Source organism: Protobothrops mucrosquamatus, unplaced genomic scaffold (genome assembly GCF_001527695.2).
Source record: "Protobothrops mucrosquamatus isolate PMUCROS unplaced genomic scaffold, P.Mucros_1.0 scaffold6433, whole genome shotgun sequence".
In the NCBI taxonomy this organism is placed as follows: Eukaryota; Metazoa; Chordata; class Lepidosauria; order Squamata; family Viperidae; genus Protobothrops; species Protobothrops mucrosquamatus.
The window spans coordinates 5,631-29,739 of NW_015392257.1; the positions used below are offsets into that span (position 1 = coordinate 5,631).

At 49.5% G+C, this 24,109-nt stretch overlaps 1 protein-coding gene across 1 annotated transcript; it reads left to right on the forward strand.

Moving 5' to 3' along the window:
- The first annotated feature begins 8,156 nt into the window (after window positions 1-8,156).
- SH3TC1 (SH3 domain and tetratricopeptide repeats 1) lies at window positions 8,157-23,781 on the forward strand. Its single transcript, XM_029286966.1, has 15 exons — window positions 8,157-8,469; window positions 10,644-10,771; window positions 11,546-11,690; window positions 13,110-13,248; window positions 13,378-13,451; window positions 13,841-14,039; window positions 14,400-14,527; window positions 14,994-15,029; window positions 15,381-17,066; window positions 17,587-17,767; window positions 18,966-19,116; window positions 20,354-20,476; window positions 20,610-20,760; window positions 21,760-21,956; window positions 23,535-23,781. Exons 1-15 carry the CDS (start codon window positions 8,157-8,159, stop codon window positions 23,769-23,771), a joined length of 3,888 nt encoding a protein of 1,295 aa, XP_029142799.1. The 3' UTR covers window positions 23,772-23,781.
- The last annotated feature ends 328 nt before the right edge of the window (window positions 23,782-24,109 follow it).

Consider the following 24,109-nt stretch of genomic DNA (forward strand, 5'->3'; position numbering starts at 1 on the left):
CTTGGACGGGCTGCTGCGCGACTCTTGGGGGCGGCCCGGCGGGCTCTGGGCGGACGGCGGGCCCCGACGAGCCGGGCTGGGGGTCGAGGCGGCTTTCGGACGGCTCTTCCCGGGCTCAGCTCATGATCGCGGACGGGAAGGCACCGAGAGCGGCTCCGACCTGCCCGCAGCCGCCGCGGGTTTGCAGGCTGCTCCGGCCCTCGGCGGAGACCCGCGGGAACGGCCGCCTGGGGCGGTCTGCCCACCCGAGAAACCAGGCTGAAAGTCGGCACGGATGCCTCGGCCGAGGAGCCAGGACCCCGCCGCCCCCGAAGTCGGGAGCCCCCTCCGGCCCTGCGGCAAACTCGGGTTTTAATCGCCTTTTCGGTCCCGGAGTGGTTGGGGGCCCTCCCGGTTCCCAGGACCGAGGCTGTGCCAAAGATGGGGCGGGGGCTGGTTTGGGACCCCCCCTCCTGGCACCTGTGGGTGGTGGCTCAGGCTGCCTGGGGCATTTTTCCTAGCTCCAGCACGGCCGATGTTTTCTTTTTATGCAAATAATAAACTAATCAAAACGAAGAAAATTCCATGTTTTAATAACCATGTTAATAACTACTGCAACAATAAAGCTGTTTTTATTATTATTTTCTATAATTTATATAATAAAACACTAGTCTTTGACTTGCAGCTGGTCAGTCATCGACCATTTGAAGTTGTGAAGGACACCCCCATCCCCCTGTCCCCGGGGTGGGGCATTTATGACCTCCATTCAAAGCTTGGGAGCTTGGCAACCGGGCTGTATATATGGCCATTTCCAGCATTTTATGACAGTTTTCTCAAAAAGCAGCATTTTTTTCAGCAAAACTGGCCTAAAACAGACTGTGGCAGTTGCTTTACAACCGCCTCAAAAAAAGCTGTAAAATCGCACTGGTGGCTGATCCAATGTATGACCGTCACAAGTTATGACCGATGTGCACACTCCATTAAACGTTCACAATCTGAGGACTCCTCAGGGTGCCCGGATGGAACCCGGTGCGTTGCTGCTGCTGGGTTTCCTCCAGCTGGGCAGCTGAGACAGGATTTCAACTTCCCAAATTCTGGAGACTGAAGTCCACAGTCTTTAAAATTGCCCAGGTTGAGAAAGACCATATTCACATCTGTATGTGGAAAAGAAGAAGAATAAGCAGTCTAGTCGAAGCCAGGCCTCATCCTAATTCAGAAGGCCAGATAAAAATCAAATGAAAACATATCCAATACTCTCCACAGTTTTCAGGACAAGTTCCTGGGAGGCAGGACAAACAAACAAACAAAAAAGAATTGGTAGTTTTAAGTATTCTTCTTGTAACACACAAAGGTCTACAGGGCAGCAAGTCTTAACTCCTTGAGGAGCGATTCATGAGCTTCATTCTTTTGGCCTGTGAAGTCCAGAGAGAGAAAGAAAAACAAAGGGGGGGGAGTCATGAGGGTGCCCTCAAAGCCCCCCAAGTTTACACACACCATAAAAAACCCAGTCTTATGAGATTCATGGGGTCCCCTCGCCCACCCTGACAGGCCCCTGTAAACCCTGTCATTCTGTCCTTCAAACGAACTTGATCGCCTGATTAAACAAGAAAGGATAAAAGAAGGTAGAAATGGAATATTTAAAATTAACAAGTGCTGAATTTTTGCTGAGAAAGGCCCCAAATCTGCATTTGGGCTTCCTTGTCAGGTAGATTTTCTTACTTAGTTCCTGCGGTTTTTCCAGGTGGGAGTCAAAACAGAATGGCAGACGCAACCACAAAATTGAAACCTGGACTCTTTTTTGTGTGTGGCCGTGGTATAATTTTATTAAATATTTTATTTAAAAAACCAGATTAATATAAAGTGAGAAAAAAGACAGAAGAAATCAAAGAGAAAGATAAAAATGCAAGAAAAGGGAACAAGGAAAAAAAAACATTTGTCTTCTCACGTTTACCTCACAAATACCTTTTGCGCCAATCTAGCTGGGCTTTAATTGGCTCCCCTTCGGAGTTTTCCCGCCTTGAGCCAAGGCCAGAAGCCTAAAGTGAAGCCACAGTTAAGTGGCCAAATTTGCACTGTCCTCAGGGCTGTAAGGGAGGTGCAGGCGGAGCATTCCTCCCCCTGTGTGAGGAGAATTCACACATGCTCCAATCCCTTCACCCAGTTGCCGGTCTCGGAAATTACCCAGTTGTTTTAAGCCAGTGGTTCTCAACCTGTGGGTCGGGACCCCATTTGGGGTCGATCGACCATTTCACGGGGGTCGCCAAGCAAGGCTGTCCGCCATTTTTTTTTGTCTGCCATTTTTTTTCCCTTTCCCGGCGGGTGCCTTACCTCCCTTGGGCTGGGCCAGCTGGTGGTCGGCCTGCTCCGTCTCTGCCGCTTGCCAGCTACGCCTCGGCTGGCGCAGGGGGCGGAACCACGCATGCGCGGCGCTCCCGGGCAGGGAAAGTCATCGACTTACGACCGGTTGGGTAGTCCTCAACTTATGACTGGTTTAGTCCTCGACTTACGACCGGTTGGGGTCGCGGCATTAAAAAGGTTGAGAACCACTGTTTTAAGCGAATTGCCTGACTTCCCTCAAGTACCTCGTACCTGAATCCTGGTAACCTTCCCTTGCTGAAGTGACCCCAAAAGCCCCGAGGGAGCCCGAGGACCTGATTAGCAAATGGGACTCCTTGGGCAGCGGAGGCACCGCCTGCTTCCTTAGCCAGGCCTGCTCAAAGAGTGGCCGTCAGAATGCTGGGCCAGGAGGCAGCCTCCGGTGCAGGAAAAGCAGCCCTTGTTAAGCTCCTCCTGGGGTGGATTCGGCTCAGTCAAGGAAGGAAATGCAGGTGGTGGTCAGAGGTGGCCTTGTGGGGATCCCCCACCTGGCCCTTTAAGTTGAGGCTTCCTCCCCTCTTTATTGGCTGAAACCACCCCTGGCTGCTGTTTTCCTGCTGCTAAATTGCTTTGCTTTTCCCCCCCCTCAGCTCTGCACCTCATTATCCTTCCTTCTCACCAGGTTTTTGGTTCGTTTCTGGGGTCTGGTGGTATGACTACAAGTAGCCCCAAGAGTCCACAAAAAGAGGTAAGAGGCTCTGGCAATTTTTCAGGGACTGTTTCTGAGACGTGGTTGAGTTAATATTTTCCTGACTGGAAGTCTTGTTTTTAAAATTGTGGCTACTACAACGTAGTAGTTAAAGGTTCCCCCCCCTTTTTTTGAAATCATTTTTACTTCTTAGCAGCTTTCTGTAGAGGTATGAAAAGCTGACATTGGTTGACAGTGGGGAACTGAAGAAATATTTCAGTTACACTTTCTAACATTTTGGAGGCAAAAGCTTTACACCTGGTGATGAAATTAAATTATGTCACCTGCTTTTCTGATTCAAATAATAGTGTAGTAGTGAAGAACAGGGATAAAAAATGCAGCTATCCAACCAGTAAGCCATCATTTGCTCAGTGTGGACCTGCATTTTAATCCTGAGTTAATTGTGGCAATGCCAGTAGAGCCAGCTACCTGTTGCCCTTCAGGTGTTGCTGTTGTGAGTTTCTGATCTTTGGGCCTTGTTCATTTGTTTGTTGACGGTTGACATTCCCCCAAACTTTTACTAGGAGAAAAAAGTACATTTTGCTTGCTATCTTCTGTAAGGCTGGAAAGATTTATGAACTGTCAGAAAGACAGTTTATAAAATTACACAAGAAGCTTCTTACTTCTGAATGAGAGAGATAAAAATGCTGCTTTGAATGCAAATGCAAGGATATACAGTTAAATGTATGCAACAAGCTAGTACTTTATGACTACTTATACTCGTAGCTTTTTACCAAAAGCAAAACTGGGCCTACTAATTGAATTGGCCTGGACCCATAACCCTGGTTGATCACAATGCTTATAAGCTATCAAACCGACATTGGCTCTTAGCCACCACATAGATAGATTTGTCTAAGATGGTCAGTCCCTAGCCAGGCCCTTCAGGCCTCCAGACAGTGCTGGGCACCCATCGCTGCTGTGATCAAGTCTGAGGATTGCAAAACCTGCCTCCCAAGTCAAGAACTTTGCATTCGTCTCTGGTAAATTTCAGCTTGTTCTTCTCAGCCTGCTTCTCTCGCTCACTCAAAACCATGTTAAATTTTGTCCCTGTCTTGTGGAGGATGAGCTGAACCCCACAGTAGAGTGTCCTCTTTTATTTCCTCATCCCCCATTTCCATTATGTAAGCTGTTAACAGAGCGGTGGACTTGGTCCATAACTGACCCTTCCCTCCCTCCACTTGATGAGGGTCAACAAGGAGACTCCGAGTCCTTTTGGAGTAGCCAGGATCCGCTTCACACAGACCTGCTTCCTGCCCAGTATTCCCTGGCTTGCTAGTGAGAGTCGAGGGGCACCTTCTTTTCAGCAAAGTAATTCACAATCTCCATTTCTGAACAGGAATTCAGAGCTGTAGAGGACACTGTCCCAAACCTCCCCACTGCCAGAGTTTGTGCAGAGGTGCGACTTAAATGCTCTTCAAGAGCTGCTCTTCTTAAACGTAGAGCAAGGCACTCCGTGACGCGCTTTCAGTGTGAGGAGAGCCGCAATCCCCGTGGCTGCCCATGTCCAGCTCTCCGCTCCAACCCCGGCCCAGCCCCTGCCCCGTGTGGATGTTCCTCCGCAGATGGTGCAGAAACTCTGCAGAGAATCCAGCCAAGCGGGCAGGGCAATGAAGCAGGAAACGGGCCGGTCCTAAAGGAAACAATGAAAGGAAGCGCTGGAGTCCCACCATCCCAGCGCTGGTTGTGTCCACAGCTTCCTTTCAGAGAAACTCAAAACAGCAGATCCACCGAAAAGGAATTTGGAAGGGGAGGGATCGTGTTTTTGTGTTTTGATGTGCAGCAAAACCAAGGAAGTCCAAATCTGGGCATCTGGAAAGAGAACGTTGTGCACCATCAAATGCTCTAACGAAAAAGTCTATTTAAAATATTGTTATTCCACATTTCTACTCCAGAAGTGCTTAAGATTGGGATCCTGTGGTTCTGTCCTTGATAAGGGATCCGGCAGAACCAGCGTGTTTATCCTCCGCTTCCCAGTGTAGATTATCTACCTGAGTGACCAAGGGCTGAATTCCAATCAAAATGAAGGCATCAATTCTGCCCACAGTTCCACAACTGTCTGTCACACTTGCTGTCAGAAGGAAGAGAGTCCGTTTAGATTCTGACAGGCTTGGTGATCCTCATAGGGAATTTTTTCAGCAAGGAGAATCCCTTCCTGATGGTTGAGCCTCCCCTTTCCTTGGCTGAGAAGGAAGGGAGAGCCCAGGCCTGCAAAAGGATTCCAGCAAAGAGGAGAGGAGGGGGGGGAGGTCTCAATCCTTCTCTGCCAGCCCTGCCAGGACAGTAACTGACTGCGACATGTGTTGGCCCTCTGTGGCATGAATAGAATCTGCTTTCGCTCATATGGACACTTCGGTCACTTTTTATTGGTCAATCCTGATATTTGATCTCGTCAGATCGACTCTAGGGTGGTGCACCAAAGGAACATCTCGGGAATAACTTAGAAACAATTCCCATATTAAATAGGTGCTCCCAGTTCTTCTAGGGGCCCTGTGAAGCCAGGTGTCCTTGAGGGCCTTCAGCTGCACCCCCAGGACCCTGCATTCATAGCAGGGGGGCTCTGCTCCTGGCCCCTCCCTTCCTGTGCAGGCCTTGGGGAGACGCTAGGCTTTGGGGGCCAATGCAGATATGGCCTCTGGCCATCTGGCTAGGGGTCATCTGGCCCAGGCCCAGGGAGGAGTGTAACATCAGGTCCTCCCCTACCCCCGTCCAGCAGCACCTCTGCTTGGCCCTTGGCAGGGAAAGGAAGCCCCCCCAAAATCCCCCCAGATGCAGGTGGCGTCTCCTGCATGCTCCAAGCCCCCCTCGTGGATGGCTAAGTGGTGAAGCAGGAGATAAGAAGTGAGGTGAAGCTAGATGGGTTGTGAATTTGCCGGCATTCCTGAGACAAATTATTTGCTCCACCAGTTCCAGAACTCAGATGACTTGGGGGGCGGGGTGGGGTGGGGGCTCTTGGGTGCTTTGGGGCTGCTGTCCAGCTCCCCTTCCATTCCCTTGAGCTTTTATGGGATAAAATGAGTGAAGATGCCCCTTGAGCTTCCAAAGGACAGGCTGAAGACGTCACGGCAATGGCGGTTATAGTATGAGAAAGGAAAGTGAAAAGCTTCCTGCAGAATTAGCCACTGGTGGAGCCTCTGTTAACTCTCCCTTCTTGTGAGCGTCTTTGGCCCTTTCACAGATGTTTCTGTGGTGGCATTTTAGGGAAGTGAGAGACCCCCACCCTGAGGAATTGAGCACCCAAGGCAGCAGTCTGGATGCAGAAGCAGCCCATCTTTAGGGCAGTCCACTCCAGGCTCCGTAATTCATGAGCCATTGAGAGGAACTCCAGGTGTGTGTGAAGGAGAGAAGATCATTTCTGTGCTCCAAGCCTGGACAGGTGAGAAAAGGGGGCTGGGCTGCTTTCCAAACGCTCCAGTGAGTCTCAGCACCGTTGCCTGGACTGGCCCCGTGAAGGTGAAACAGAGACTCTACAGAGTCCTTGATCCAGAAAATGGGGCCAAAGGGCCTGAGTGGGGCCTCTGAGTGGGTGTTGAGGTCAACCTCAATGTGTGGTCACTCTCAGTCTGTTCAATTTGTGCAAGCCTGAAGCATCGCAACGTGTGTCCTCAAACCGTTGGGAGTTAATTTGCAACCAACTCAGAAGTTGCACCTCTGTGCGCTGTTGGGGGCTCTGAAGGCCCCTGGGTCCGAAAGCCCCCCCCCTTCCACGCCTGGTCTCGGAAGGGCTTCCTGGCCGGCAGCCGTTTCCAGGAGGCCAGAGTGGCAGGGCTGACCACGGCGGCTGGGAAGAAGCAGGGATATTTCGGCTCCTGGAATTCTTGGGGGAAAAGAGGTCCATAAATTCACTGGGGCCCAGGAGGTCGGATAGGCTGTTTCTGAGCAAGACCTACCTTCAGGAAGAGGCTGTGAAGATTAACAGAGCCTGTTAAAGGTCAACATGCTGTGTTTGCAGAAAGGGCCCGATTAGCCCACAGCCAACAGGAAAAGAAGTGTGTGTGTGTGTGTGTGTGTGTGTGTGAGAGAGAGAGAGAGAGAGAACTGGGTGGGGGACGAGCTGGGAGCTTGAACAGGAAGGGAACAATCAGCACTTTTGGAGTGGCAGAGCGAAAATTGGAGCAAGCAAGACTGAAGGAGGTAGGCGCCTGCTAAGTTGGCTCTTTGGGTGTTACTGTTTTTTTTTCACGACCTGGACGATGAGCAAGACTTTAGGGGCGATCCTGAGCAAGGAGAGGGGATCAGCGTTTGGCAGGAATGTCAGAAAGGCTGCCGACGCAGCTGCCCGCTCTCGGACACCAGGGTGGGCCCAGGGCCACTGGTGGAAAGGGGCACTGCAGTGGCACCAATAACCCTTCCCCAAAGGCATCCTCAGTCTGAGTGGCTAAGGAGGGCGGGGCTTTCTTGCAAGGAGGGGAGGGGCCTTGGAACCTCTGAGATTTGCACCCTGCCACCTTCCCTGCCCTTTTCTCCCGGGGGCCCTTAAGATGTACGAGAAGGGAAAGGGCCGAGGGAGCGTCCCCTAGGATAGTTGCGGGCGTCTGGGAAGCACGAAACTGCCCCTCTCCATCTGTCAACCCTCCCCAGCAAGCACCCCTCCCACGGCAGCCAACAGGCAGGGAGGAATCTTGGCCCATGCCGAGTGCAGCTGAGGAGGTCCCCTTCCTTCCAACTTCCATCGTCATGGCTGCAGATGTTCCGTTGCTCGGGGAGAGTCTTCTGAGGCCAGGCAGGTCTCCCATCTTTTTAGAAATCAAAGAAATAAAGAGGCAGCCTCGGCACAGACACGTTTCTCAAGATTCAGGGGGGTCTCCGTGTCCAGGTGTGTTCCTTTCTTCAGATCTGTCAGAAATAGAGACCTGTCCGTGGGAATTATGCAGGACGGCTAACTGCTAAACGGGAATAAAGAAGGTGGACTCGCTTTCCTATTAAATGGATGAACGGTGGTTTCAGCTGCTCCAGAGACTTCCCAGGCGTGACCCTAGTTGCGTTCATGCAGCCGGACAGTCTTATTGTGCAGCTGAGGGTGAAAAAGGGGGCTATGAAGAAACGCCTTGTCAAAGTCCACCCAGCGCGTGGCTCCTAGCAAAGGCGACCTTTTAACCTAAGATGGTTTATCACTATGCAGGCCTTGTGCGACCAGGTGTTTCTGCTGCCCAGGCCGCAGCTAGAAAACATGGAGTCCTCAGGAGGAGCAGCAGCAGAAGCAGCCGACGGGAGCCCTGAGGCCACCATGTCCGACGTCGTCGTTGTTCATCAGGAAAAGCCTCCCCTTGGTGCTCTCCTTGACCCTGGAGCAGGGCAGGCACCAAGCTGCGAAGAGCCTGAGCTCCTGGGACAGCCGGACCCCGGCCAGATGTGTCCACCCGCCCACTCAAAAGTCCTGCCATCTCCAGCGGGGAAAGAGGGAGCTACGTTGCAGCAGCCGCAGAAAGGTAACACACACATATACATACACACACACACAGACAGACAGACAGACAACCCCCCCACCCCCCCAATCTTTCCAGCTTCCCCTTTTGAATGGGTTTCTTCTCTGGGCTTTAGGGATCCTCCCCCCCCCATATAATCTCTGGTTGGCCAGAGTGAAAGTTTGTGATCTCATTTTCTGACACTGCATAACCGTTTTGCTAATTTGAGATGCCAAAGCTTTTGTGATTCAGCAAATTAAAACCTGCTGTAGGGCACAATTCCTACCACCCCATGGCTTGTAGCAAAGAGAGATGGGTATCAGCTAAAGTAATACATAAAATCAGGCAAAAATAAATATGGATAAATACTTTTATCATAAGGAACGGGAATGGTATTTAAATGTTTATAATGTTTAGCTTTTATTTTTGGGTTGATTCCCTGTCTTCCTACCCTGGAAGCACTCAAGGCTATAAAAAAAATTTATAGCAAAAGGAGAGTATTTAATTAAATACGCCGAAGAGAATAAAGTCTGCAATGGAGATTAAGTTCCTCAAAGGACGGAAAAGTGAAGCTCTGACTTTTCAGTGCTGGGAGAAGGGGGTCAAGCAGTCCACGGGGAGGGGGAGTATTCAGAGCTTGGGGGAAGGTCTTTATTCCTCTTGCTGGCAACCTGGGGCTCTGCTGGGCAGACCAGACCAGGCCTCAGCCAGGCCAGGTCCATCAGATGAGGAGAGCAATGCCATGGAGGGTCAGGACTACATCTACTGGAAGAGTTCTGGGCGGGTTTCAAAGTGCTTCCCCTCCCTCCCCTTCTCTTCGTGGGCACTGGGGAAGGGCTGGTCTGAAAGGCTTCCCAAAGTGGGTTTCTTGGCCGGGGCTCAGGACCCTCCTGGCTACCTCCGAGACCGCCTTCTGCCACAGATTCCCTCCCATAGACCGGTACGCTCCCACAGAGCGGGCCTCCTCAGGGTGCCGTCGGCCAAGCAATGTAGGCTGGCGACCCCCAGGGGGAGGGCCTTCTCTGTGGGTGCCCCCACCCTCTGGAACGAACTACCCCCCGAGATCCGGATGATTCCGGATCTCCTTNGGGATCCCCCCCCCCCCCCCCATATAATCTCTGGTTGGCCAGAGTGAAAGTTTGTGATCTCATTTTCTGACACTGCATAACCGTTTTGCTAATTTGAGATGCCAAAGCTTTTGTGATTCAGCAAATTAAAACCTGCTGCAGGGCACAATTCCTACCACCCCATGGCTTGTAGCAAAGAGAGATGGGTATCAGCTAAAGTAATACATAAAATCAGGCAAAAATAAATATGGATAAATACTTTTATCATAAGGAACGGGAATGGTATTTAAATGTTTATAATGTTTATCTTTTATTTTTGGGTTGGTTCCCTGTCTTCCTACCCTGGAAGCACTCAAGGCTATAAAAATTTTTTTATAGCAAAAGGAGAGTATTTAATTAAATACGCCGAAGATAATAAAGTCTGCAATGGAGATTAAGTTCCTCAAAGGGCGGAAAAGTTAAGCTCTGATGTGCAGTTTCAGTGCTGGGAGAAGGGGGTCAAGCAGTCCATGGGGGGGAGTATTCAGAGCTTGGGGGAAGGTCTTTATTCTCTTGCTGGCAACCTGGGGCTCTGCTGGGCAGACCAGACCAGGCCTCAGCCAGGCCAGGTCCATCAGATGAGGAGAGCAATGCCATGGAGGGTCAGGTCTACATCTACTGGAAGAGCTCTGGGCGGGTTTGAAAGTGCTTCCCCTCCCTCCCCGTCTCTTCGTGGGCACTGGGGAAGGGCTGGTCTGAGATGCTTCCCAAAGTGGGTTTCTTGGCCAGGGCTCAGGACCCTCTGATCTGGCCATTGCCCGGCTGGGGGCTTTTTTCCATCTCTCTCTACACCAAGGGACCCTCCTGCTGGTCTCCTTTTCTGGAGAGGTTTGCAGGGGAGATTTTATTACTCATTTCAGGAAATGTAGTGGTTATTTCACTTACCTGTTTTCTGACTTTTTGCAACACAAAGTGAAATTCCCTTGCTCACACCTGAGCCCCATAGCTGCCCCAAAGAAAAGAAACGGAGGTGGGGTTTTGCCCTCAACAGACCGGGAAGCGCCACTGCCCTCAGCAGGGAGAGGGCGAAAGGAAAACTGAACGGCTGTTCTTGGGGAACGTTTCCATCACCCGTAAACCTGACATTTTCAGCTCTCTTCCTGAGGATAACCCTGATCAGACGACGGACGGGCCTTCCTGATCCTCAGCTGCAGGAGTATCTGCAGGGAAGACTCCGTCTCCTGGAGAACGACAGCCAAGGGGCCGTGGCGGTCTTTAGTGTAAGTTTGTAAAAGTGGGATGAAAGACAGCCTTCGCCTTATGAACCCAGTGGCTCCTCCCTTCCTATTTCCAGGGTGGTGTGGAGAGGAGACGGGACATCTGCGCCACGGCTTTCCTCCTCCTGACAGGCGGTGCCTCCGTGGCCTCTTTTCCCACAAGTCAGAAGTTCTCCTGAATGTTTGGCAGCTGCAGGGAGGGAGGCGGTTGAGGCTCCTCTGCGGTTCCCCTTTGTGTGCTTGGAAAGATCGACGTGGGAAGGAGCCGAGGGCTCTTCCCAAATTTGGGATCCTGGAACCTTTGGCTAGTAGAAGCCACAGTGAGATCAGTGGTTGTGGACCTCCTGACCTGTGAGCCCCTCTTTCTTCTTGGTCCCCCATCCCCTCTCCTCTCTCTCTCCTAAAGAGATTTAGAGGTGCTTTTGTCTCACAAGATTCTACAGAGCGCTTTATATGGAGGTCAGTGTCCATTTCTACCTATGCAATTGTCTTAACCCATTCAGAAAATAGATTTTTTTAAACATACAGCATAATGGAATAATGATTACCAAACTTAAACACTTTTAAGAGCAGATGTAACCGGGCCGGTGAAAGACAGAAATTAGCTGCAAAAGTCTATTTCCGTTTTTGGCCAGCCATATCTGTGCCGTTTTTCAAGAAGGGAGCAAAGGTGTAATACAGAACCAGGCTGCCACGATGACTTTCTTGCACTTAAACTCAAAGATTTACTAGTTTTGTTCCCAGAAGAAATGCCCGGTTCCTCTTTGCCTTCCTCAGGAGTTGTCGGCCAGGTTGCTGTCCATCCGCAGTGAAGACCACCTCATTGCCATCACGTTTTGGACCTTGGAGGAAATCTGGAAGTTTATAACTTACTATTCTCTTGGTAAAGCCACACACAAGAACGTTTGGTGTTTTGCTGCTTGTTGGTCCTGTGAATATGAAGATGTGGTTTAAGAAATGCAAATTTAAAGATCCAGTTTTAAATGTTGTGTCTGATAGTGCCTCAGTCAATTTCACACCGGGGGTTTTCAGGGGTAGAGGCCAGAACTATTCAGACTGGATCCACCTCCCTGAGTCCGAGATCTAACCGTGGTTTCGGGTAGATTTGTTTGACTCTGCTGCACCGACTGCCCCTCTTCTCCCTTTCTACTTTTCTCAACCTCTGAGCCGAGAGAAACGATTGACAGAACTTCTAGGGTTGTGAAAGTCCTTCCTGCTTATTCCTTCCCCGTCCAAGGACAGCTTCATCAGTACTTCCATCAGTACGCTGATGACACGCAGCTGTACATTTCCACCCCAGGCCACCCCAACGATGCCCTTGACGTGATGGCCCGTTGCCTGGAGGCCGTAAGGGTCTGGATGGGGAGGAACAGACTCAGACTCAACCCTTCCAAGACCGAGTGGCTGTGGATGCCAGCGCCTCGGCATAGTCAGCTGATTCCATCGCTGACNCCCCCCCCCCCCGATTCCACCATGAAGAATAAGGATTTAGTTATACAAGATACTCTCCGGTCTTCTTTGACTTCCATCTTGCAGTTGAGGCCAGTCTTTCTGGCTAAAGAACTGATGAAAAATCCCTCCTGAGAATTCAAAATCTTTGCCCATAAAAAAATTAAATGGGGAGCTGTTCCCCCCCCTTTTGTCAGCACTTTGCTTCATCTCTCCATCACCAGAGGGAAGCTGCAAACAGGAAAAGGAAAAAGCTTTCATTCCTGCCACTAAAATAGCTGCTGGGCTCCCATAGAAACAAGGAGAGACTAGTGGCTGAGCAAGGTCCTTGTTGCAGTCCAAGCCACAGTAGACCTCCAAGGCGGCTGAGAAATCAGGAATTCTGGCTCGGAATTTGTTCCCAGTCAGCTCCCAAGCCCTTCCTTGGGGAGGACTGGCCCGATTCCTCAAATACAAGCGCAACAATCGGCCTAAGGACTGGCTGGTACCAGGTGGAGGGATAGCAGGAAGTGAGGTCTCAGAAGGGACCCACCCTAGGCAGGGGAGGGGGGAAGCACTTTCAGACTTGCAAGACCCTGTTACTCTAACTTTACATTAAAGGGAGTGTTATTGCTCATGATTTTGGTTTCCTCTCTGGACTAGCTTGAGGGGCTGAGATATCCCTTGTCTAACTGCTGTCCTGGCTGTAGCTTTTCCTCCTGTCTCCCAAGGTTATTCTCTCAGCCCATCTGCTCCACCTGGGGGAAAAAGAGCTACTTCAATCATGAGGTCTCTCTCCTCCACTCTCCCACAAGTAGTACGCAAGGCATAATGTTACTCTTTGATGAATGACAACCGCAGCCACAACTTCAAACTTTCCCCCCTGTTTCATGTGGTGTTTTCTCCCCTTCAGGTGCCTATTTGGGGTTTTGTCCTGAGAACGTTGATATAGCCGATGGAAGTGCCATTTGCCAGGTGGAATCGGCAGCTCCAGAGCAAGTCCGGAACGGCCGCACCACAGATGTCTTGGAGCCCTCGGTGCCTTTCCACCAGTAGGTACCCGAGTTCCCTTGCGGAGCTTCTCTCTGTCTGAACGAGAGCTCTGGAGACTGAGCTTGTCTTCAACGCATTGCAGTGATGCCATTTATGGTTGGTTGAATATTATTTTCTTGAATTTGTAGATGGTTTCTGAAAGCAAATGCAGCCTCTGACGGGTTTGCCTGCATAACTGCACTTCCAGTCACAGATCAAGCAGGTAAGGAGCAATAATTAAAATCGGACTTTTAATTTCTGCTTCTGCATCTGGAAGAGGTCTCTTCACCATAACATTTGACCTCCATCTTGCCCCAATAGGCACGGCACTGTGATGGGATCCCCAGTTGCCTTTGCCTCCTCTGCCCTGATCATCAGGATCCTATATGAGGAATGTTCAAAGCTTATTATTTCTATCTGGTCTTTTTTTCTGGTTATTGCAAGGGTTGTTGTTATACACTAAGAAATACGCTCCATGTTTAAGCTGGATGGGTTTAATGACCTCCTATTTCTAATGTTACTCCCTGTGAAACTTGTAGCATTAAAATTAACATCTCCGACATGTTATGGACTTGTTTGATATCTTCCTAATTCTGTATCGTCCAGCCACAGGATTATCTGCCGCAGTCGTCAGCCATGAAAGCGTTGTGCCGGACGAGATCAGTTTCCAAAAAGGAGACACAATTGAAATCATGGGCTATTTCATGAAATGCATGCCTTGGTTTGTGGGAAGGCAACTCTCTACAGGCCAGGTTGGCTTTGTGCAGAGCAGCTGTGTGGAGCCCAACGGCTTTGTGGCCATCACTGCAGAGTAAGCACCCTTCAAGCCAATGACACTTATCATGTATCACGTCAAGTGAGGCAGAAAAGGTTGTTTCTGACCTGGGTTGGTGATAATGAAGCAAATCTGTTGGCCACCATCTGTGTCCCTTTCTCTGCACCAAGGAAGATGGCCAATGGGACCTTGATGAGAGCCCACAGGACAACAGCCTTGGGATTGATCAGCAGACTTTTCTTAAGGATAATGTCGCCAACAGTTTTAACTTCCCATCTCCCATTTTTTCCCTACTTTTCACACTGCTTCCTTGCTCCTCCTCATTTTTTTTGGTAAGGAGGACCTGCCTGGAAAGCCATACATGTCCTAAAGTTGCCATATTTTTCCCTTTCTCAGACTTCCATACATGGATTTCTTTGAGGAGGACGATGACTCTTTCACGAAAGAAGAATCCCTTCTGGATAACCTGACCAGGCTCTTGACACAAACCTCCCAGGAGAATATTTGCAGCATCTATCGAATTGGTGAGCTGTTCCTGTGCGGAAAGTAGGTGCAAGGCTTCTGGGCGCCTCTTGGACTTGACATTTTGATAAAAAGAAAAATACAAGTGGCTGTATGGACTACCAAGTTATATATCGTTTACATTTCATTAGCCTCCAGCTCAAGGAACTGAATGAGCGTGAATTTAAAGATTCAATCGTTTGAATACTTCAGCAGAGTGAAACTTAAATGAGAATGAATATAGCCGGAATATGATTTTCCTCAATTTCAAAGGATTTAATAGGTCATTTCTCAACTTTTCTGCACTTAAGAAAAATTGGAAGGTCTGCTTACTGCCACGTACTGTCCCCAGGTTGTTGCAGAGTCCCCTGTGATGTACCAGGAGGGGAGTTTGAGTCTCACTGCAGTATTAGGCCTCCCACAGTAGACAGTCAATGAGCCAAACATGGCCTGAACAATGCTCTCGTTTGTCTCATCTCATAGATGCAGAGAATGACGCTGGCCTTCAAAAACCTCGTGAACAAGGTAAAAGCTGTAAATATTCAACAGGGAGGGAACATTTCCCTTTTTTTAAGTGTAAAACAAGGTGGAGGAGGAAACATTGGGCTGACATGATGCATGATGGAAGCTTTACGTGGTACCTTTAATGAAGATACCTAATGAAGTTATGTTTTATATGTAGTCTAATGAAAAGGAGTGGGGGTGACATGATAGCAGTCTTCTGATGTTTGAGGGGCTGCCACAGAGAAGAGTGAGGGGGTTCAACCTACTCTCCAAAGGGCCTGAGGGAAAGACAAGAAGCAACAGAGGGAAACTTGTCAAGGAGCAATCCAACCTACAACAAACCCTGGGAGTTCTTCTTTTTTTGTCTTTCAGAAATGCCACCTTCCTTCTTCTTTAATGAAAAGGAGAGTCCAATTCCATGCAGAGCGGTGCAATCACTAATGAAGATGAAGGACTTTCAACCGACTGAGGACAAGAAGCAGCAGCTCCCCACTTCCGACACGCGGGAGGAACCTCCCCTTTTGCAGAAGCCACGTTTCTCCGTGTGCCAGGATGGTACTTTGGGGCCAGAAATTCCTGATTCGTTATTGTCATTTTTGAATCGGGAAGGCTACAAAGATGGCTTTGGGGGCCTCTACGACCCTCCGTTGTCCTTTCTCAAGATGTCCTTCCGTGGTGATGCCACTGAGCAAGAGCTGATGGATTTCTTGGCTCGAGCCCGGGCAGTGGCCAGACAAGCCGACCTGCCCTGGGCCGTGACGCGGCTGTGCTACCTGCTGGGGAGAATGAGTCTCCGGAAGTTCAAGCTGTCTCAGGCTCGGGTGTATTTTGAAGAAGCTCTGGCAACCCTACGGGGGGATTTCCGTGACCTCCACTTGGTAGCTACTCTCTACATCCATCTAACAGGCATTTACCTGAAACAGAAGAACGTGGAAAAAAGTGCTTGCTTCCTTGACAAAGCTGCCTCTTTGCTGATGGGCATGGCCAGCGACACAGACGGTGCAGAGATGTCACTGGAGATCTTGAAATATGCCTTGAAAAGGGCCGTGCTCAGCCAGAGCAGAAACGCCGAGGCCAGAGCCTGCTTCCTGCTGGCAAAGCATTGCCTGAGCTTCAAGCAAGGGCAGGAACCGGCCCCCTTCCTGGAAAGGCTGCAGCAGCTGCTGAATATGGGCCAGGGGTTGCCCAACAGCAGGGGGTCCGTGGACTGCTACTTGAAACTTGGCCAACTCTACAGCAAGAAGTGCCTGCCCCGTCTTGCGCTCAGCTGCGCCAAGGTGGTGACTTCCCACAGCTCCTGTTCTCTGCAGGAGCTGTTCAGGAGCATCGATTTGGTGTTAAGGAACGCCTCCGCAGTCCACAGTCCCACACCTGGGGGACAAACGCACCCTTCCCTCATGGCCTTTTACCTCAGAGAACTGCTTAGCAAGCTGGAAGGGAGCAGGGGCAGCCAGAAACTGTGCAGCATCATTTACTATGAACTTTCTCAGCTGCATAGCCGATACAAGCAGTACGAAAAAGCCATCGGTTACATGGAGGAGGTTCTAGAGCTGAATACGAGTGCACAGGTGGAAGACACTGTTGACCACTTCATTTTCCTGAGCTGGCTCTACATCCTCCTTCAGCAGAACGACACGGCTCTGCACATTTTAAACGCGGTCACAGAGTCCCCCTGGAGCACCCGCCAGCAGTTGGGTGTCATCCATAACATGGCGGCCATTAGTCTGAGACGGCGGAACCAGCCCAGGCGAGCCGCGGAGAGCTACTTCAAAGCTCTGAGCATTTCCAGAGAGATGGGAATCGTGGCTAATGAGGCGGTGGCTTTGGCCAACCTGGGCATCTTGTGCCTGCACTCGTCTGCCCAAGGCCTGGGGGAATGTTTCTTGATCAAAGCCATCCAGCTCTTCTCCCAACTCTCCAGTGGAGAATGTGGGGGGAACTTCGTGGCCATCCTCCTCCGGCTGGGGCACCACTATGCCCGTGGGGTTCAGAAGGAGAAGGGGCGGAGTTGCTATGAGTGGGCCTTTCTGGTCGCGATGGAACGTGAGGATGTGGAAGGTAAATTCATTTCCCTGGTTCACAATTAGGATAAATAATGTGCAGCTTTTTCCCAGCTACCACGGTGAAGAACCACTGCTCGGAGGAGCTAAGCTGGATATCTTATGGTTTGAGGGTGTTGTTCAGGTTTCTTTTGTCTGCTCAGGCACACATTTCAAGGCACGTCTGCTTGCTGCCTCCGCTTCTCCCTCTGCTATGATCTGGAACTATAAAGGGACAGAAGACACAGGAAGAGACGGTGGCAGCTTCTGCCCCCTCTTCCTCCTCCTCCTCCTCCTCCCATTATTCGTATTCTTACTTTCAATACCCAAAGGACTTGTAAGCTTCTAAAACTTTGCAAATTCTTCGGATTATGCTTTGAGCAAGGCTCTGTGTAGAGTGAGACTGAGTTTCTCATGCCTTCTTCCTTGACACACATAAATGGCTGCTCTGCAGGCTGATGAAAAGTGGTGGGGGCTGAAGGTGTCTTGTTGTTGAAAGACTTTGCCGCATTAATGGGTCAACCGCTCCTCCTTTCTAGGGCAACTCCAGGCTGTCCAGCATCTGTGTCATTTCTACAGCACGGTTGTCCCAGATCCGGCGCAGTGTGTCCTTTACAACGAATATCAGCTCACCTTGGTTAGGAGGATGTCTGACAAGGTCACGGAAGGGCAGGTGCTAGAGACCATCAGCCAGCTCTATCTGTCTCTGGGAACAGAAAGGTAAGAGCTGCAATGCTTCTCCCTTTCAGATGAAGAGGTTTTTGTCACTCGGCCACTTCGTTAGCGAGCTGGACACAAAAGTGCCCTTCTGCAGGCAGAAGAGGCTCTGTTCCTCCGGACAAAAAGTTGTTTTATCCCAAGAACAGGCCCTCTTCTGAGGTCTGGGATTAAAGTTTCCATCATCGCGAGCCAGTTTACCCTGTCCTGGCATGAGTTCTGCTGGACAAGCTGTCTGTTGTCCAGCCCTTCCTCACAGTTGCTGCAGGATGCCTACATTCTCTCTAAGGGGGGTCAGGCATTCCGGTCTTTTGAGTTAAGAGACCCACAGAAAGAAGACCTGGCTTCTGATACTGCAGGGAAAGCCCTGGAGGACCCTGCCCTGCCACTTTCCTTCTGACTTTATGAGTTTCACGACAAGCAGAATTTCAACTGGTGGAGCTTTTCTAAATTCTCTCATACTGAGAGCTTTATGTGCTCCACTTTTATCCCTGTGTGGTGCAGGAACCATGCCAGAAAAAAATTCCACCAGCAGGGAGAGATTGATTGACTGCAGTTCTGCATGAGGATCTCTAGCTTGCAGGGCTGGTGTTAATGATGTTACTATAGATCTCGTAATATTTCTGCCCAAGTGTTGCTAGTTTGATCACAGTCTCCAACAAACCGTTTCTAACCAGAATGGTTTCCACAGCTGATGAGAGGGAGAATGTCCCACAGCAGATAGAGCAACTGGCTCAGGACAGAGTCTCTCTTAAGTTATCAGGCTGTAATGGTGATAGTGGGAGTTTTGTACTTTCAGATTTGCAAGATTGATGTTAGCCTTCCAGGTAGACCAGATAGGAAACATGGCTGCATAAGCCAATTCTGCTTTATGGTAAAGGCTACGTCAACGGGATCTTGCAAGTCTGAATGCACAATTCTCCCCAGTCACTCCCAAAGGTGCTTTTTTCCAAAAGGCAACTGGACTTTCTTAGTGTTTTCTTTGACAACGTTTCGCTTCTTATCTAAGAAGCGTCTTCAGTTCTGAACTGAACGGGAAGCTTCTCAAACGTGGTTTTGGTTTCACGGGTCTCCTGTGTATGGCAGAAGGATCTAAACTAAAGGATCCACAACGTACCAAAGTAATCTGTTGGCTGGTCCTCAGAGGTTTTGAGAATGACAGTGCAAGGTCAGCTGGATGGTGTTTCTCTGTCCGCTTCAGGGCCTGCCGTTCTGCCCTGGACTACCTCAAGAGAAGCCTTGGGATATTCATCGATCTTCAAGCCAAAAACAAGGAGGCCCAGGCCTGGCTCCAGGCAGGAAAGATCTACTACGCACTGCGGGAGAATGAATTAGTTGACGTTTATATCCAGGTAAGAGGAAGGATCTGGGGAGGTCACTGAAGCTGAACGTTTCCTCAGTTATTTTAACTGAAAAAGGAAAAAGATGTGACAGCAAATCTAGAAGTATGTGTTTCGGTGATTCAGTGTTTTTCAAATGTTACCAAGTGGGTGGTTTAAATTAAGTGCGTATCTTTCAACATGCTACATAAATAGTCCTTGTTTAGTGACTGACTCGTTAAGTCACTACTCACAGTTTCAACAGTGAAAAAGTAACTTTGTGACCAATTCTTGCATTTATGACCTTTGCAAGTCTGTAAAGCAAAGGAAAGCTGAAATAAGACCATAAACACGGTCATGGTTTCACTTAGCAACCACTTAATAACTTGAGTTGCTGGTCGTAATTGTGGTTATTAAACAAGGGCTACCTGTGTAATAAATTTGACATAACTGCCTAGAACAGAGGTCTTCAAACTTGGCCCTTTTATGACTTGTGGACTTCAACTCCCAGAATTCCTCAGCCAGCATCTTTTGAAATCAAAAGATGGTCATTCGGTTGTTTTTAAAATGAGCTGTCGTACAAGTAGGAGATGGGTCTTCCATGATGCCCTCTGAAATTTACTAAGTTTACTTTTCTCAGGAGGAGCAAATGTGCTTGCAACTAATTCTTTCTACCTATTATTTCTATATATCTCAATATTATAAATACTTTTCTAATGAATAGAAACATACACTTTCTAACTATGTATCCCTTTCACAATTTGTAATAGATAGTGTTCCTCTCACTGGAAGTGTCCATTGCTCCTTTAAATTCTATCCCTTTCAATTGAAAAATTGCATGCAAGTGTGCTTTTCTCCGGACAGCCAATTAGACGTGGGAATCTTATTTTAGATCGGGTCCCACTAGCACGTGCTGAATCACAGCCCCCATGGATTCTTCCAGATGCTCTTGCCTAGACCGTCTTCTCTGTGGTGCCTTTAGCATCTTCAAGATGTCACCACTTTTAGCTGAAATGATGGGATTTGGAGTGATTCAAGAAGATCTTCTACATTTCCAGCAAAGAGGAAATGACCCAGTTCTTATTCAAATGTAAAATGTGACATCGGGGAGAAGCGGCTAGCAGTAGTTCTAATTCCATAAGGTTTATTTATGGAACACTGGAAGAAGGGAAAAAAAGTGGATTAGAAGCAGCTTTTGGTTGTGTAGTGCTCCTGTTGGAACTGTTCCTTTTGTGTTGCTCCGTCTGGTAGAACCCTCCTTTCCTCCTAGGTTGCTTACAACACGGCTCTGAGTTCCCAGGACCCCAATTTAGAAATGGAAATGCTCGAAGCCTCAGGAGACATATTTTTCAACGGACAGTGGGACAAGGAAAGGGCAGCGCCCTTCTACAGGGTGGGTATACTCTTCCCACCTTCTCACGGGTCGTCCTTGAGACATTGGGCAGATAAGGCTGGGTGATTGATACCTCTGTGACGTTACACTCCGCGAGACGGCCCTTCGTGTTCTTCTCCCGCTCTTGCTTTAGGACAAGGCTCTGCCACTCGCCACGAAGGCCAAAAATGGCAGCGCTGAACTTCGCCTCTTCAACAAGTTGGTTGGGTTGTTCTTGACCTTACGGAAGTATGAAGAATGCCTCGGATACGCCCAGACGTCGTTAATCCTCAGTGTCGATTTAGGTAAACCTGTCCGGTGCATTTCCGAAAGTCACCTGGGGGTGTCGATGAAGATTCTCGGTCATCCAGGCTGAAGGTTGAATCGTGGCAACTATTTTTTTTGTTAGCTTCCGATGTTTTATTGCTCACCCAAGCAGCTTCATCAGTCAGAGCAAGCTAGTTAGGCAGAGAATCCCTGAAATGTACCATCGCCTGCCACACCAGCCTCAGGGGTTTTCTCCCCAAAATACATTGCAATATGTCGACGAAGACTCTCCGTCGTGCAGGCAAAGGTGTCTGAAGGCTGAATGACTCTCTGCTCACCTGACTTGCTCTGGCTGATGAAGCCGCTTGGATGAGCAGCGAAACGTCTCAAGCTAAGAAAAAACTAGTCCAGTTGCCATGATTCCACCTTCAGTCCCGTGAGGATGATTCAGGGTTGTAGCTAAAGAGACGCATTGTTGGCCTTGTGTCAGTGCAGTCTCCACAAATGCTTCTGCGGTGCACAGGGTGGAAAAGAGGGGAAAAGGGAGGGCTGAATCCAGGGACTGACAGGTTTTGCCAGAGTTGTTTAAAGTATTTACATTCGGTATTCTTTTGAGATTGTTTTTCCCTCAGCCCCTACTCCCAATAGCCCAGCCCAGCCCAGCCCCATGTCTCAGGCTGGACCAACATCTCAAGGGCCAGTTTTGGAGGCTTCAAAGACTGTTTGGCAGCTGGTATTTTGCCAAGCAGGCGAGTCAAAATCCAAACTATTCTGGGAAATTATGCTTCCTGTCATCCTTGGAAATCCTCTGTAGAAGCAAACATAGTGGCCAACTTTAATGGATTTTATTGCCGCTATCGAAGCAGGTATCTCAGCACAAGCAAAGAGCCAAGTCCTGCGTTAAGGAAAAATTCTCCTGGTGGCATATTTTGGGTCTGCTGTTCACTCCCAAACATGGTGAACCAGGACCATCCCTGGTCTGCTGCCTGCCGTCTTCCTCTCTTTGATGGCTGGTTTTCTCTCTGCTTCTTGGCTAGGAGACCAGCTAAGTGAGCGAGTGGCCTACCACCGCCTGGCGGTCATCCACCATCACTTGGGTCAGTGTGAACTGGCTGAGCATTTCTTCCTCAAAGCCGTTTCCCTCTGCCCCTCCCCGCTGGAGTTTGACGAGGAAGCCCTCTATTATGTCAAAGTGTACCTTCTCCTGGGAGACATCACCTTCTACGACCTGAAGGTAAGACAGGAATGAGAACCTGAAGACAGGAAATCCCTTTTGCTTCACCTGGTTGTGGAATCTTTACTTCGGAAGGGAGACACGGGAGAACAGACCAGAACAGAAGGAGAAGCTGGGATGATTTCAAACAGTTTATGCTAAGGGTGGCCTTTGTCATGTTTTGCCCAAAATAAATTGGATCATCTTACCAGAAAGGCAGAGATCCACAAGAAGCAGCTCATCAGGGGCTGGTCTGTATCTCCCAAGATTCATAACTTCTTCTTAATGGCAGCTTCCCTGTGTCCCTCTCCCCTTTAATTTGATGAGGAAGCCTTGCTGATTTAGAGAACTCGGGCTGTGGTTGTTTTTCCAATGCTATTTCCCCCAGTGACTGATGCCTCTGTCCTCTCTCCCCCCCCCCCCGCCGTGCATTCGCCCCTTTTGAAGAATTTGTGTACAAGAGAGGCGCAATCAAGTTGCGGCCTTCAGTCCACAGCCTCTTACAAATAGTTCAAAGGTGCAAAATGTTTTTGTAGAAAAAGCCTCCTAATTTTAGATGAGGGAATGTGCCGTCCTCATTACACAGATGCTTGTTCTTGCACACCTTTCTTTCACACACACACACACTCACCTCTTCTGCACCTTCCTGCCTTCTTTGCAGGCTGAGGAAGCTTCACCTCTCCCCGCCACCTGCTTGGGAAGCCAGGAGAGAAGCCCGGCCTGTTATCACTCCTGTGACATCCCCAACATGCAGAGATTACACTCAGGAAGAAGCCAGGGGAGGAAAGGGAGAAAGTGGGGGACAGTCCTGAGGGGCTGGGATGGCTGGAGTGACCCCATGGCAGGCAGACGAGGGGCATGGCGAGGGGACCCAGGGGAAGAAGGGTCAGAGCGGGGAATAAAGCAGTTGGAGGCCCCAACGTCGTCTGCCCCCTTCCTGGCAGAAGCAGGCGGGGGGGGGGGCAGGAGGCTGACCCCAAAAGGCGCTCTTGGCCTTTCTTGAAACGTTGACCCAGAATGAGCTTTGCCCCCTTTGCCAAATCTCAGTGGCAGATGTGTGTGTTTGTGTGTGTGGGGGAAGGCTACGTCTTTTTGTTAAAGCAAAAAATTGCAGAATAACGGAGGGAGGTTGTGGCTGCGTCACCTCTGCGGGTGTCAATGGGCAAAGACGTCCAAAGCTCCCAACTTCCGGGTTGCAGAGCAGAGCCAAGCAGAGCCGCTAGGAGGAGGAGCCAAGAGTGAGCCAGATCACGGAGTTATTATCGTTGATTGGTTGGAGAGTGCTGGCTCTGTGATTGGTTGCTGTGGGTGTGGAGGGGGAGTTGCCCTTTTTCCCCGCCTTTTTTCTTCTGGGTGCTCTGGCGTTTACCTCATGATGCTCCTGTTGGCCTGACTACTTTGTTGGCCTCATAGATGTAAAATATAATTATTTACATAAAACGGCAAGTTCGTGTCAGCGTCTCTGACTTCATTTGGACAGCTGCTGGGCAATCCCCTTGTTGTTTTCCTAGACTTTGACTTACCAACCAGCCTGTTTCCATTTTTATTTTTATTTTTTAAAAAAGGTAACCGCAGTCCCTCTATTGCTTGATGTTTCAGGATCCTTTTGATGCCGCAGGATACTATAATCTGGCCCTGGCTGCTGCCATGGACTTGGGGAACAAGAAGGCACAACTGAAGATTTACACCAGACTGGCCATAATTTACCACAATTTCCTTATCGACCGAGAGATGTCCCTCTTCTTCTACCAGAAAGCCAGAGCCTTTGCCACGGAGCTAAATATTTGCAGAATCAACCTCTCTCCAGACCAGCCTCCCAGGAGGAAGGCCCCATGAGGCTCTCCCTCTAGACACTGGCTGGGGAGGGGGGTTTGCGAGGAGCAGAGACCAGCCCCCCCTTTTTCTGGCACCAGAGGCCAAGAGCTTCAGTTCCTGCAGCGCTCGGCATCTCCTCTTTCCCCACCCATTTCCCCCCCAAAATAAGGACCAAGTCAAGAAAAAAAAGGGCATCGGGATGATCCTTGAAGGAGCTGGCTATGAAACCACAGAACAGTTGAAGTCAGCGAACGGTGATCGTGTTCAAATGAAAGCATCTAACTGAAAATAATAAATATGCTAAAATAATATACAAACTGAAGCTTAACATTTTCTCATGCTCCAATTTTAATAGTTCC

Coding starts and splice junctions, on each gene's coding strand:
- SH3TC1 (XM_029286966.1), top strand. CDS start 8,157: ATGCAGGCCTTGTGCGACCAGGTGTTTCTGCTGCCCAGGCCGCAGCTA. Junction 8,470..10,643: donor GTTGCAGCAGCCGCAGAAAG/GTAACACACACA, acceptor TGACATTTTCAG/CTCTCTTCCTGAGGATAACC. Junction 13,452..13,840: donor TCCAGTCACAGATCAAGCAG/GTAAGGAGCAAT, acceptor GTCCAGCCACAG/GATTATCTGCCGCAGTCGTC.